The 14,476-nt window shown below is 56.6% G+C and overlaps 1 protein-coding gene across 1 annotated transcript; it reads left to right on the top strand.

The window, feature by feature from the left end:
* Positions 1-754: 754 nt before the first annotated feature.
* LOC139010180 (ubiquitin thioesterase OTUB2) lies at positions 755-13,260 on the top strand. The gene is made up of 6 exons (XM_070414331.1): positions 755-920; positions 7,008-7,103; positions 7,280-7,398; positions 8,739-8,823; positions 9,351-9,545; positions 10,014-13,260. Exons 1-6 carry the CDS (start codon positions 918-920, stop codon positions 10,221-10,223), a joined length of 708 nt encoding a protein of 235 aa, XP_070270432.1. The 5' UTR covers positions 755-917; the 3' UTR covers positions 10,224-13,260.
* The last annotated feature ends 1,216 nt before the right edge of the window (positions 13,261-14,476 follow it).

Here is a 14,476-nt window from a genome sequence, read left to right as displayed (position 1 = left end):
AGGGGGGTGGGGAGTAGCTTACGGCCTGCTCCTGGAGGTGTTAATACCGGCAGAAAGGGCACATGCAGTGCACTGAGCCCCCTTCCCCACGCACATCTCCCCTGCCTAATGCACCTCCTCCAGGGGCCAAGGGCGGGTGACTACATCTTTGAATGAAACACAGTCCTGTTTGATGTTTAGTCATAATGAGCTTGTATGCCCGCTGAGTCACCAGCCCTGGTTCGCGCTCCCTGCCTCATCTGTGACCATACAATTCCCGAGGCCCAGACTCAACAATCCCGGAAGTTCATTTCTTCAACAAACATTAATGGTGCCTGGCAACCTACTGATTCGTGAGTTGGAAGGGGATGAAATATCACTTAGAAGCCACACAAGGGCAGGCAGTTGATGTGTTGGACACACGTTCCCTACGTGCCTGTTCTCTGATCTCAGTCAAGTGCACTTCTATGGCGCTGCTGATGAATGAATGGGGACCAGCTAATCTCCCAGAAGGCCTCGATTTGCAGTTCTGGTTACAAACGAAGCCTTTACAAAGGAAAACCTCTCTTTCCGGAGGGTGCGCCTTCCTTACTTAAAAGCTTTCTGTGTCTTTAAAAGGGGGCGGTACCCTGTCAGATGGACCCTAGCGCATAGGCTGAAGGCGCGTGAAGGCCCACCCACTTTCTGTGACGTTTTGTGCGCCGGCCTCTGATTGCCCGCCTCAGACGTCAATCGCGGGGCGTGTGTCTCGCTGGGACACAGCGTAGGTCTGGCCTCTGGTTTGCGGAGCGGTCGGGTGTATTCTCCTCCCTCTCCCCCCAGCCCTCGAGGCCCCTGCCGCCCGAACCAACGGCGTAGCCAGCCGGTGGCTCCGCGGCGCCCTCCCGCACCGATCGCTCCTCGCTGGGGCGGGACCTGGCCCGACAGCTCCGGTCACTATGGTCAGTGGTAGTGGGGGGAGGCGGGGGAGGGGGAGCGGGGAGTGGGCACGGGAGGCGGGGTCGCCGCCCTGGCGCATGTGCACTCGCGGGACTGGGGTCGGGGGCGAGGCTCAGGTCCCAGCGCGGACCCGTGGCGTTCGGACCCCGGGAGTACTGAGTCGGGGCGGGTGCTAGGGGCCCCCGTCCTTCCTCGGAAGGCCCTGCGGGGCCCGGGACGCACCCCGCCACCCCCCGCGGACGCACAGCGAAGGGGACCCAGCCTGGCCCCCATGGCCCCCGCCCAGGCGCGCTAGTCCCAGGTGTCCCCGAGGTAGGTGCCCTCACGGGAGCCAGGTTGGGCGGGGGGGCCTCCAGGGCTAAGCATTGCCGCCTCTTTGTTAAGTAACCCCAGTCGGCTGCTCAGCCATCGGACACCCCTCCCGAGGCCCACGCGTGGACCTGGGGGTGCGCGGTGGCCGGGCCACAGAATCCCGTCTGGGCCGCACATCAAGCGCAGGTGCTCGGAGTGAGGACTCGCACGGGGAGGAGGGAGGGCGAAGCCAAGACTGGAGGAGCCCCTGGTTCAGAGCCCCGTCTGAGCTGAGAAACCGGGGGCTTGAGCGCGTGGGGTAACGAGGCCCAGACAGGAAGGGGACTGGGACGGTTTGGGGGAGTCTGGACTTGAACCTGAGCCTCTGGACTCGCCCCAGTGCTCTTGTTACATCAGGGCACCTTCCTGGGTTGGGGAGGGGCCAGGCAGCCAGGGGGATGCTGTGCTGACGGCCTGAACCCTCCCCTGTGGGTCCCCTGTCTCCCACCCACCCCCCTGTCCTGTGGAGTGGAAAGGTGGGTGGCCCTGGGAGTCACAGCACTGCGTTCAAATCTCACCTCCACCCCTTGGGAAGCCCAGAGGCTTTGGCTGGCCCAGTCCCCTCCCTTGCACCGTTTTGCTCATCTGTAAAATGGGCTGCCGAGAGGACCACCTGAGGGGCGGGGGGGGGGGTGGGGGGGGGCTTTTCCTGTGATCAGAGTCCTGGCAATAGGTGTGCACAGGTGCCTGGTTCTTTTTGCTCGGTCTCCTTCCCCCATGTCTGGGCATGGAAATGGGTCACTACTGCCGGATCCTGCTGGGCAGGGTCAGGGGTCAAAGCCGGGTCATGGCCCGGCACGTTCTGGGTGTGGCGTGGGCAGCCAGGTCACCTGAGCCCCAGCGTCCTGGACAAACCAGCTCGCTGCTGAGGCGTGGCACCCGCTTCCTGCTTCTACCCAGGGCCCAAGGGCTTGCCTGGCTCTGCTGCCCTGAAAGGGGCCCCGGTGTTTGTGCGTCACCCACCAGGGAGCAGCCTGAGGTGGGGTAATAATGGGTTTAGCCAACCTGGAGCTGGAGGCTGGATGCCTCCTGGTCACCACTGGGTAGCTGAGAAACAGCAGGGACAGTGGGGCCTGGGACCTCAGCTTCCGCCCTTGGTGCTGTACAGTGAGACCTCTGACCCCGCCGCTCTGCCTGCCCTAGACTCATGAGACTGGAAGTTAGAGGGCAGGTGGGGTCAAAAGCATCACACCTTCACCTGGTCACCATCACTGGGAGGCTTGGGTGCCTCCAAGAGGAAGTGATCAACCCACTTGGACATCTCCAAGGCACCCAGCCTCCCTAATAATGAAGAGGGGGCGGGCGAAGAGAGAGACAGGCTACGTGGGTCTGTTCTCTTCTATTCACTCAGCATTTATTGAGCACCTGCTGTTTGCCAGGCACCGTGGTGGACCCTGGGCTGTGTGGTGTGAGTGGTGGTGAGTGTGCGTGGTGGGCAGAGGAGAATGTCTTTGGAAAATGCAGTGTCTTCTCTCCTTTCCCGTTTCAAAGTCATGGGCTGCGCTTGAGGAAGGTCCCAGCTAGAAGACACAGAACCCCGTGGGGAGACAGGGCAAGGATGAGGACCAGACCTGGGGCTGCCACGGGGGGGTGGGAGGGGCTGTAGATGGTGAGGGTCCCATGCTCACTCCAAGTGCATTTAACGTTGGGTGAATGCATGGGTGTCAGTAGTGAACAGAAAACCACAGGGCCCTTCTGTGACTTGGTGCTTTTACTTGTCAGACAAGACCCCAGTGGGCATTCTAGTCATGCTGGGCACTGAGGACAAAGGCCAGGGCCTGCCCGCTCTTAGTGCCTGTTGGTCAAGACCTAGCCGGACACAAGCACTTCCGGAGCCCCTGGTCCTGGCCTGAGGTCTGACCAGGGCTTTGGGAGCACAGCGGGAAGCCAGCACCCTCTGAGGGAGGGGGAGTGCTGGCAGGGCTTCACCAGGAGGGCTTGGCAACGGGGTGTTGAAGGATGTTCCTTCAGGAGGGATCATGGGAGGAATGCATCCCAGGCAGGAGGGCACAGTATGCTCGGGGGCCTGGAAATATGGTTAAGAATGGAATGTTCTAGGGAAAGATAGTGGTCAGTGTGGGTGCAGGGAGCTGGGGGGAGAGCTGAGTCTAGAAAAGTAGGTGGGGCTCGGCCGGTGTGGCTCAGTGGTTGAGCACCAACCTATGAACCAGAGGTCATGGTTTGACTCCCGGTCAGGGCACATGCCTGGGTTGCGGGCTTGATTCCCCAGTGTGGGGTGTGTAGGAGGCAGCCGATTAATGATTCTCTCTCTGTCTCCCTCTTCCTTCCTCTCTGAAATCAATAAAAATATGTTTTAAAAAAGAAAAGAAAAGCAGGCGGGGTCAGAACATGTTGCGCCGTGGGTTGGGTTTTACTCTGCTAGTGGGAAGAACCATAGCATATTTTTGAGCAGGAAGAGCTGGTTGACTTTGATGATCGCTCTGGCAGTGCAGTGGACACGGGGCTGGGAGTGGCCCGGCCGGAGTCTGAGACGGGCTCATCCACTCGCTGTCATCCACTCAGCATGCAGTTTTGGAGCATTTCTGGGTGCCAGGCACTGGGGCTCTAGTCCTGGAAGGCAGAGTCCTTGCTCTTATGGAGTTGACATCCTATTGGAGGGAGACAGTGTGCAAATAAACGAGGGAACCTGCATGTCAGAGGAATGAAATGAAACTGGGTGGTCCTGTCCCAGGCGGTGATGTCACCGAGTCACGTGAGGAGGCAGCAGAGCATTGCAGTCAGCAGGAACAGCAGGTGTGGATGCTCTGAGGTAGGAACCTGTGTGTCTTGCTGGAGGAACACCCTGAGTGTCACTGTGGCTGGGGCTCAGCCAGAGGGAGGGGAGCAAGGCCAGATGGTAGAGGGTGGGAGCTGTCCTCTCAGTCTTCTCCCAAGGGAGGGAAGCCATTGGGGTGTTGAGGAAGGACATGCCATCACCTGGTATACATGATGAGCCGCCAGCCCTGGGGGCTGCGTCGGATGGTCGGGATGGGGGTGGGGTTGGAAGCCAGGAGTCCATTAGGGACCCTGTTGCAGCCTCTTGGGGCTGGGGGAGATGGTGGCAGCTCAGGTTGGACCCAGGAGCAGGGTTGATGGGGGAGGAGAAGAGGCAAAGAGGACTCCTGGGTCTTCGGTGTGAGCTCTGCTGGCTGGAGGGGCCTTTAGGGGAGCTGGGGACACCTGAGAGGGGAGGCCGAGGTGGAGTGAGAGAGCAGGTAGGGGCACAGTGATTTGGGGGTGCTGGTCAGACATGCCAGTGGCTGGTGACTATTTGAGGCCAGATCTCCAGGAAGAGGTCAGAGCCGGAGACCAGTTCTGAGGATATTGTACAAGTTCAGGCATCAAATGAGAGGGGGGGCCAGTCTCTAGTTCCGGGTCTCTGCAAGGCCAGCCAATAACTGTGACCCAAGACATATGGGGGCCCAAGCACAGGGTCTTCCCTATTTGCTGAGCTAAACAGCAGAGAAGGGGCATTGGGATGGTGGGCTGAGTCATAGCCCCCCAACGACACCCACAGCCTAATCCCAGAACCCCTGAACAGATACCGCACACGGCAACAACAGGTGTGATGAAGGTGAGGCTCTCGAGAAGGGGAGATACCCTGAGTTACCAGGGGGGCCCATGTGTCATCGCAAGGGTCCTTAGAAGGGGGAAGGCAGGCGGGTCAGAGTGAGAAGGAGCCGGGAGGATGGAAGGAAGGGATCATGAGCAAGGAGTGCGGCAGCCGGTAGAAAAGGAAAAACCTAAGGAAATGGGTTCTCCCCTGAGCCTCCAGGAAACACAGGTAACGGTAAGTCCATGCTGTTTCAGTTCCCGAGTTTGTGCTACTTTGTGAGACAGCGATAGGAAACGCATTCAGGGCTCTAGGCCTTTCCTAAGTCTTTGGCCTCCAAGTATTTTTGATTACTCACCTGAGTAAAACTGTTTTGATCATTCCACATATTTGTATATTACACATCGCTCCTACAGTAGACATTTAAAAGGGCATTTCCTTACAGCCCCTGAGCCAGCCCACTCTGGAGACCTAGCCCCAGGCAGTCAAAACCAGGCTTGAGCCCCCGGGAGCCTCTGGAAGTGATGGTACCTTCTAGGAGGGAGGTGGACCAGGTTCTGGGCATGCCCTGCTGCTGGGCGAGCCTGGAGGCTCTGGCCTCTAGGAGTCGGGAGCTGGAAGCTGTGGCCACGCCATGAGTTGTGGCTTCGGGGCGGCTGGGCCTGGTTAACAAGGCTGACTCAGCCCAGGATGGCCCTGCAGAGTGGCCTCTTAGGGAGGCTGGGCTGGCCGCTGGGGCCCAGGGTGGACCCATGAGAGGCCCACCAGCACCTCAGAGCCTGGCTGGAGGGTGCTCACAGATGCAGTAACGGGTAGTTGGCGGGGGTCCACAGGGCGGCAGGGGGTACAGGTAGAGGCGTGAGCCTGAGGCCTGGCTGTTCAGGAGCCGTGGGGTAGTAACGAAAGGCACCTGCAAGGACCAGGGGATTCTCTTCCTGGAGGGGAGAGGGTGCAGACAGGGGGGTGAAATCTATTCAACAAACATCTCATTCGTTCCTCTGTCCAAGGCCTGGGATGGGCCCTGGGAATCAGCCGGGTGAACAAAAGGTCTCAGAGGGTCTGACAAGCTGTCCTGTGCCAAGGAAGGCCCGTGTGGCTTGGGACACATTGACGGGTCGGGGCATCCAGGCCCCCCCCCCAAAATGCTTCTTAGTCGTAGCACCTCTCCTCTGTCCTGGATGCTGGGTACAGGAATCGGGGCTGAGAGGCCACCCCAGAAAGGCTCATGTGGGTGGAGGCACTCGTCAAAAACGATGGCAATAAATTGATGGAAAACTGGCTTTCCGTTGACAAAACTCCCCACTAACGCCAACCTCTCAGCTGTGAACTGTTGCGTAAGAACTGTCCCCTTGGGTTGTGCTCAGGTACCAGGGCCACTGGTTTTAAACTGAACCCCCAGTGGCTTTAACACCAGATTCCCCTCACGTTATTTTTGTGCTGAAATCAGAGCTGTTCCCGGGTGCGTTGGAGGCAGGGGTGCCGCTCCCCACTCATCTGAGCCCTGAGTCTGGCAGGAAAAGCATAAGGCAGAGACCTGGCCTGAGGGGAGTGGCTGTTAGGACAGAGTCTCCTGCACTTTCCCTGGCGCTGAGCTTCCCGCCGCCATCCCCTGCTCCCTGCCAGGTGACTTCTCAGCCACCCTGAGGCCCCAGGCCCGGACTCTGGGTCAGGAGGTTTCTCTCTGGGTTGGAATTGACCTGGACTCAGAGCTGGGCTGCAATATGAACTCTCACCAGTAGGTGGTGCGTCCGGCCAGATGCTACCACCTCTGCATTTCTAGCACTACTTGGTGCTTGGTACCTCCAAGGGGGTAGAAATTAAGCCACCTGGTGTTTGGGAATTGTTGGATGACTGCAAGAAGGAATGAATGAGGGAGTGAGATGGGAAGGACAGAGGCAGCAAGGGAACATATCGTACTCTAGCATGAAGGTTCGCTAGGTTTGAGGCATTATATTCTAGAAGATGAACCAGTCCGGCGGGTACCAGATGGTACCTTCCATGGGGGGCGACCTGACTCCCTGTGCAGGGAACAGGGCATGCAGGACCCTGGTAACGTCTCACACAAGTCTTTTGGGGGAAGGTGACAGTCGCGATGTCAGGTAACTCGCAGTTCAGAGGCTTTGAACTTGGTGAGGGCCCATCAGTTGCTTTTGAAAGTGACCCACTTTGCTTTTTTTGCTTTCAGACTGAAACATCTTTCCACCTAATATCAGAGAAATGTGACATTCTCTCAATTCTCCGGGATCATCCTGAAAACAGGATTTACCAGAGGAAAATCCAGGTGAGGCAGGGGGTCGGGGGAGAGGATCGTAGATGAGACGGATGGGAGTTGGGAGACTGAAGGGGCGGGCAGTCTGAGGGGAGGGAGCGTGTTCCTGGGGGAGGTCGGGCCCGCCCTGACAGCAGATGACAGCAGGGGTGTTGCTGCAGATGTCCACATTGCCCTGTCTCCCACAGGAACTCAGCAAAAGGTTCATCGCCATCCGCAAGACCAAGGGGGACGGGAACTGCTTCTACCGGGCTCTGGGCTATTCCTACCTGGAGTCGCTGCTGGGGAAGGGCAGAGAGGTCCTCAAGTGAGTGGGACGGGGTGGGCTCCTGCTACGTCGGTGCTGAATTTCATCGAGGGTTTTTCCTCGGCACAGCCCACTTAACCCAGGGAGGGAGCCGGAGGGCTGCCTGGCAGCGGCATTGATGTTCAGGGATGCCCAGCTGCCTGCTGTGTTGGAGGTGGGGGCAGCCAAGTGGCCGGGGATGGAGCCAAGGACCGAACAGTCACAGAGCACTCAGGGCTGATCTGTGGACCCCAGTGTCCGAACCCCTGGCTAAGCAGGCTTCTCAGTGGTGGCACTGCTGACATTTCGGGCAGGATCGCTCTGCTGTGGGGCTGGCCTCTGTCCCGTGCTCTGTGGGATGTTCATAGCATCCCTCGCCTCCACCCAATCCATGTCAGGAGCACCCTCCTCAAGCCAGGACAATCAAAAATGTCTCCAGACATTGCCAGTATCTCCTGGGGCGGAGTGGGGGGGGGGGGGGGGCGGGTGTGGTAGGAGAGGCACCCTGGTTGAGAACTGCCAGGTTAAGGCCATCATCTCCTGTTCCAAAGATAGATCCTCTCCAAGGGGGTAGAAATTAAGCCACCTGGTTCTTCTTTTGAATGAGTCATTCATAGCATTGTGTTCCTACCATATGTACACAACCGACAGAGAACCTTAAGAGCATATAATAGTAAAATAATCAGAAAATGATGTTTTGAGTATTATCTTTATTTTTAGCATAACTTAATTATAAGTGCACATAACTTGATTTTTAAATAATGGCTGTGTTTAACACCTGATTGGCAAAATTCTTAAAAATTTAACAATTAGCTCTTGTGAATGAGAACAAACTGTCGCTAGCACACTACTGAGAAGAGCATCCCTGGCTGAGGGGACAGGGGGACTAAGGGGTGAGAGGCACATGGGGAATGGCTGTGGGACTGGATTAGAGATGAGGTTGGTGAACTAGGCCAGACACCGGTGCTGAGGGTGAAGGCTGTGGAGGTCACTCGGAGGTCCCTGTGGAGAAAGGGAGCAAAGAAAGGCCAGGCATGGCCCAGGCCAGAGATGGTGATGAACCCTGGGGACAGGAGGAGGGACGGAGCCAAGAGGCCTTTGTCTGGGAGCAGGTGGTGACTACCTCACCTTCCTCATCTGAGAAATGGGTATAATACCCACCTCCTTGGATTGTACACAGTGAGAACAGAACAAGTCAGTGTGTGGTCCATGAGGCAGTGCTCTGAGAGGCAGAGAGGTGCTTCACCTGTTAGTGACATGCCTTCTCATTGTATTGGGGGACAGCTGATGAGAGGGGATGACAGCTACAGTGACAGCAGCGCTCCCTGTACTTCCCTGTAAGCATCCATCTACCCCTTTAGGTTCAAAGAGCGTGTACTGCAGACCCCAAATGACCTTCTGACTGCCGGCTTTGAGGAGCACAAGTTCCGAAACTTCTTTAATGCTGTGAGTTAACCTGCGGCGACGCTGAGCACCGGGGCCTTCCACGCTGACCCAGCAGACAGGATGGGCTCCGGCCCGAGCCACTTCCCAGCCCACGGCTCTGTGGTTGTGCCTCACTTGCTCCTCCCAGCTGGGAAGGCCTGAGGGGTGCTTCCTGCTGATGGGGATGTGGGGCGACAGGGAGCTCAGAGCCCTGCCCTCCCCCTGGGAGGAGGCACCTCATTAGAGTAGCTCTCAGACTGGAACCTCCCCCTCAATCTCTTCCCCCTACTTCCTCTCCACCCCACTCCCTGACCCCATTCCTGAAGGGGGGTGCTCAGTTCTGAATCTCTTAAGTAACAATCCCAGCGAGTGATGGAGGGAGACCCCCACTGCTGTGCGCTAGACCTGACTCCGGGCTGAGTCACTCATTACTTAGCTTTGGCGCGGTCTTGACTTGAGGATTTAAAAGTGAACATGTGGTGGCGGGCGTCCCGCGGGCGGAGGGCGGCGGGGCGGGTCTGGCTGTGCCGCCTGACCCGCGGGCCCAGTTTTACAGTGTGGTGGAGCTGGTGGAGAAGGACGGCTCGGTGGCCAGCCTGCTGAAGGTGTTCAACGACCAGAGCGCCTCCGACAGAATCGTGCAGTTCCTGCGCCTGCTCACCTCCGCCTTCATCAGGAACCGCGCAGACTTCTTCCGGCACTTCATCGACGAGGAGATGGACATCAAAGACTTCTGCACTCACGTAGGTCCTCCGGGTCTCGGCTGTGGGGACGCATCCCCGGCCCTGGGCTCTGCTCTCCACCCTCCCTCCCAAGGGGACTTGAGCACCAGCCTCCCTGGTCAGCCAGCAGCATCCTCCGTGAGCTGCCTGAACTGTGTGGCTCTGGGCCTCAGACTTCCCATCTGAGAAATAGGGCTTCGGACTGGACTGTGGACATAATTAATTAAGGAATAGCAGCCCCGAAGTCACATTTGCCCCAAGTTGTGTTTTGTTTATGATGCATAGCATGAACCTGAAAGAGCTGCCAACATTTAAACACTGGGCAGTTTTCAGAGGCAAATCTGGATTTCTCCAGATGTAGCTCCTAGGCCTTACTCCTGCGTGGCCACAACCAGCAGGGGCTCAGCGAGCGGCAGGCACGCTCTGACCCAGGAACACAAGAGCCGGGCTTCCTTCCTAAATTGGGGTTTTCCGTTTTGGCCTTTGCAGGAAGTGGAGCCCATGGCCATGGAGTGTGACCACATCCAGATCACGGCCCTGTCCCAGGCGCTGAGCATTGCCCTGCAGGTGGAGTACGTGGACGAGATGGACACGGCCCTGAACCACCACGTGTTCCCCGAGGCTGCCATCCCTTCCGTTTACCTGCTCTATAAAACTTCCCACTACAACATCCTCTATGCAGCCGATAAACGTGATTAATTTTAGGCCATGAAGTGGAGCCTGTCACCTAACGGGACTGCCTTCTGAATGGAACATTATGGCTTTTCAATTTTTTAAGCGATTTAGACTGTAGTTAGAAAACAGAAAACACAGCCTTTTGGGCAAAGTCACTGGGAATGAGGCTTACCAATATGGGCTGTGGTAACTTGGCAATATTTTTAGTATTTATTTTCATGGAAAGTCAAATGCTTTTTAACTCAGGGCTAAGAAGCCAGGAGCCCTGGCTCTGCCCCAGTTCCCGAGACCTTGGGTAGGTCACCTCCTCTCTCTGGGCCTGGGCCTTCCTCTGGAGGCATTTCTGCCAGTGTCCACATTCCATTGTCTAACAGCCAGGGCCCTTGCTTTCTCTCCACCAGGGGCAGTGCCTCTCTGGTGGGGAGGAAGAGCTCAAGGCCAGCTGACTCCCAGTTCTGTACAAAAGGATCAAGTCCACTCAGCTGTCGGACTGGACTTGGGTGAATGACTTCAGGAAGCATGGGCCACTGAGGCCAATGTGAATGTGAGGCTTCATCCCAAACATTCATGATAGGAGTGTTTTCTTACCCCTAACTTAAGAAGGAAGCGGAGACTTTTATGCCAAAGTCTAGAAGGGGATCTTCAGCATGAAGTGCAAGTTGTCGGGGCCCCTCTACCTCTCTCAGGGCCGGGACTGCCTGCCTGGCCCGCCTGCCTGACCCTTCTGGGTTCTGCCGCCAGCCCCACTTGGACCGCCGCTGGAGAAAAATTAGGGTCTGGGACCTGGAAGCTGTCTGTTTGTCCCCAACATATCCTGGAGGTAGACTCTAGCTACCCAGTCAGGTGGACACAGCACACGCAGCCGTGGACTCCAGCCGAGCAGAGCGGACAAGTTTTGTAAGGTTCTCTGTGTCCCTCCTTCGCTCGGTATATGGGCTGGCGAGAGGTGAGGTGGGGAAGAACAAGGCGAGCCAAAGGACTTGGCAGTGGGGAGACTTCTGTTTGGAAACTGCCTGAGAGACAAGAGCCCTGGTGGGCAGCCGCCTCCTCTTTCTACCTGGACATGCCCCTCAAGACCCTCACCTGCTGCCTCAGGACCTCGAAGAGCCCTGGCTGGCCAGGGCACTGCTAGCAAGTTCTAGTTCTCTTGCTCTGCGGGAGGAAATGGAGAACTCAGGGTGTGGAACTGCCCGAGTTACTTCCTTCTTCTCACAGGCTCCATTCTGCAGGGAGTTGTTAGAAACCACTGGTGCTGCAGTGCGAGTCGGCTGGTGTGACGACGCACAATGCACAGGGGCTGGAGCAGACTGCTCCCAGTCCTGGTACACAAGCGTCACACCTGACTCATCCATCTGCCTCGGCGAAGACAGACGTCAGGGTGCTTTCATTCCGGCAGGGACCACATTCCCATCAGCCGCTGGCTGGAATTTGAACCCAAGGGCTAAGTGATCATGCCACTGTCCACAGGAATATAAATCTTACCCTCATCTCTGAATTGGTTCAGTGTCTCACCCGGTTCTGGGTAGGAGTGCTGGGCTGGGAGTGCACTGGACGAGTGGGGGGACGTGTTACATGGTTTGTGAATGTCAGCATCCCGTGGCCACTCTGCGGGTGTGAGGTGGGTCCTGCGCCCCGGCCAGGCTCTCAAGCACGGCATCAGTAGCCCTGGCCGCCACTTTTCTGCCGCCGTGGCTTGTGTAGTGTCCACAACAGCAGTTTTCCCTTTGGCAGACCGGCTGGAGAAATGCCCTCTGAGACTTGCCCCATGGTGTGCTTCTAGGCCCCAGGGCCCGCCAGCGCTCACGGGGAGAGCCTACCACTTTAGAATCAATGCCCGGGAGAGGCGGGCTGAGCTGCTTTCTCTAAGGGAAGCACTGTGGAGAGAAAGGAACGGCACTCTAAGTACAGATGCTACTCGGCTTAGGATGGGTTCCGTCCCCAAAAAACCATCATAATTTGAAAATATTTTAAGTCAAAAATGCAGTTACCACCTAACCTACCGGACATCAGAGTTTAGCCGCCCACCTTACATGTGCTCAGCCTCCAGTTGGGCATTTATCTTGAGTTTCATCTCAAGAATTGCCTTCCTCTTCTCACCAGAAGCAGGAGACATAGATGGGCGTTTGGTAGGCATGCTGGGGTGAGAAGACAAACCAGTGCTGGGGGCAGTAAACTACAGAGCATCGGTGGTTTGCCCTCGTGCGCTCGTGGCTGACCTGGAGCTGCGGCCACCCAGCGTCAGCAGGGTATCCCACGTCAATTGGGAATCCCACCATGTGGCTAGCCTCGGAAAAGATCAAAATTCAAAGTGCCGTTTCTACGAAATGCATGTAGCACGTGTGCACTATCATACAGTCAAAAAGTCCTAAGCCGGGACAGAGTGTGATTTGCTCAGATCCAGTCGCGTGGTCTAGAGCACCCAGCCATGCTAACAGTCACTCTTCCTGGGCAATTCTCCACCCACCCCATACAGCCATCTCTTTCCAGACCAAAAGCTTTGAGTTTGCTTTATAATTGTATATTTATTACTTTCTTTCCAAAGGAAACTTTGTAAATCAATGGAAATATTTAGCAACAAAAAGAAGAGTATCCTTGCTTTGACCTAGCTCCTGTTTTAGGCACAAAGAGGCTCGGGAGGCAGCCTGGGTTTGAATCTCACTTTGTCACTGACTCCCTGTGACCTTGGTCAAAACACGTCCCCTCCCTGAGCCCTAACTCCCACCTTAGTGAGATGGAGACAGGACGACTCAAGTAGAATGCAATTGTGTGAAAACTACTACAAGGCTCAGCTATAGGGAGTGGTCTATGGATGGGGATGTTCTCAACTCCCCCTTCCCAGAGGCAGCAACAGGACATGCAGGATGGGGGAACGCTGTGACTTCCCAGACCATGGTCTAAGAACCAAACACACATTCCCACACTGGGTGGAAATGGGAGTGGGGGCCGGAGCTCTGGGTGGCTGTCCAGGGGCCCTAGGTCCCATGGGATGTGGGTCAGGCCTTACAACTTCCCGGGCAGTTGGTGAAAACATTTCCTACCATTAAAATGGTTTCCATAACAACTTTTGTCCTGGCTACTTAGTATTTGGTGCCCGTGGGGCTTAAGTGTGTGAGTGGATTTGGTGGTGGTTCAGGCTGCTTGCTCGGTGGAAGATCCAGACACTCAGGACGTCCTGCCCTTGGGCTGGAGGCATCAATACGAACCAAAGGCCTCAGCAGAGCTTCCCCTCATGCGGTCCGAGAGCAGACCTGCCTGGGAGGCTGCCTCATCTTTTAAAACCTCCCTTACATGTTATCCCACCAAAATCCTATATAATAAAAGGCTAACATGCAAATTGTCCCCTCGACCAGGGGGTGGGGCTGGCCGCCCAAATGCCCACAGCCCCTCCCCCTGGCCGGCCCCACCCCTGATCACACCACCCCACCCTGATTGGGGGGCAGGGCCAGCTGGCCAACCTCCTGTGTCCAGCCATCACCACCCAGCTGGATTTGCCCATGGGTGGGCCTGCCGGACCGGACCCATGCACGAATTTGGGCACCGAGCCTCTAGTAAAAATAATTAAAAAAATGAATTTGCCATTAGGAGGTATGGGCAGGATGTCAGTGGACATTGGTGGCTCTGGTCTGTGACAAGTGGCCCCAGGCCTCTCATGGCTCAGGTGCTGCTAAGGGACCTTGAATCTCCATGTATCATTTGGACAGGGGTCACTCAGGCGCTCACGGACTACAGTGACACTGGGGAGACTCTCTTTGGCAACACTGCCGTCTTTAACGCACTATGTTTAACCTGCTCTGAGCCCACAAGGAAATACCCAGGGTTCCAAACCCAGCTCCGCCACCTGCTGCTGTGTGAGCCTGAGCAAGGCTTAACCGGTCTTCTCCACTGCAAGAGGGACATAAGAATGTCTCAGGGACCTGACAAGTAATGGAGTAGCTAGCAGTGCCTACCAGTCCTGGTACTTGGTCCACACGCAATGACACCTGAGTCTGAGTTTAGACCAACTATCCTGTTGTAGTTATCCAAAGGGGCTGAGGAAATACTGCTGCCATCCTGCCAACCTTGCCAACCATGAGGCCGAGGGAAACTTGTTTAGAAGCCTAGCCTTAGCTGTACAGAAATCGGTGCGTCTCCTACAACTGCAGCAATATTGGCTCCTCATCCAGACTGACCGGAGAAAGCCGGGTGGCACAGGGAGGTCGCTGGTTACCTCCGCACATTTACACACCATCTGCAGCTGCAGAGGCCATAGGCAGCAGCCTCTGCTCTGAGGAGCTCAG

This window comes from Myotis yumanensis, unplaced genomic scaffold, assembly GCF_028538775.1.
Source record: "Myotis yumanensis isolate MYYU_CA2020_CCGP unplaced genomic scaffold, mMyoYum1.0.hap1 SCAF_1, whole genome shotgun sequence".
Taxonomy (NCBI): Eukaryota; Metazoa; Chordata; class Mammalia; order Chiroptera; family Vespertilionidae; genus Myotis; species Myotis yumanensis.
Note: the sequence above shows the minus strand (reverse complement) of the source record. Positions and strands in the feature narration are given on the sequence as shown.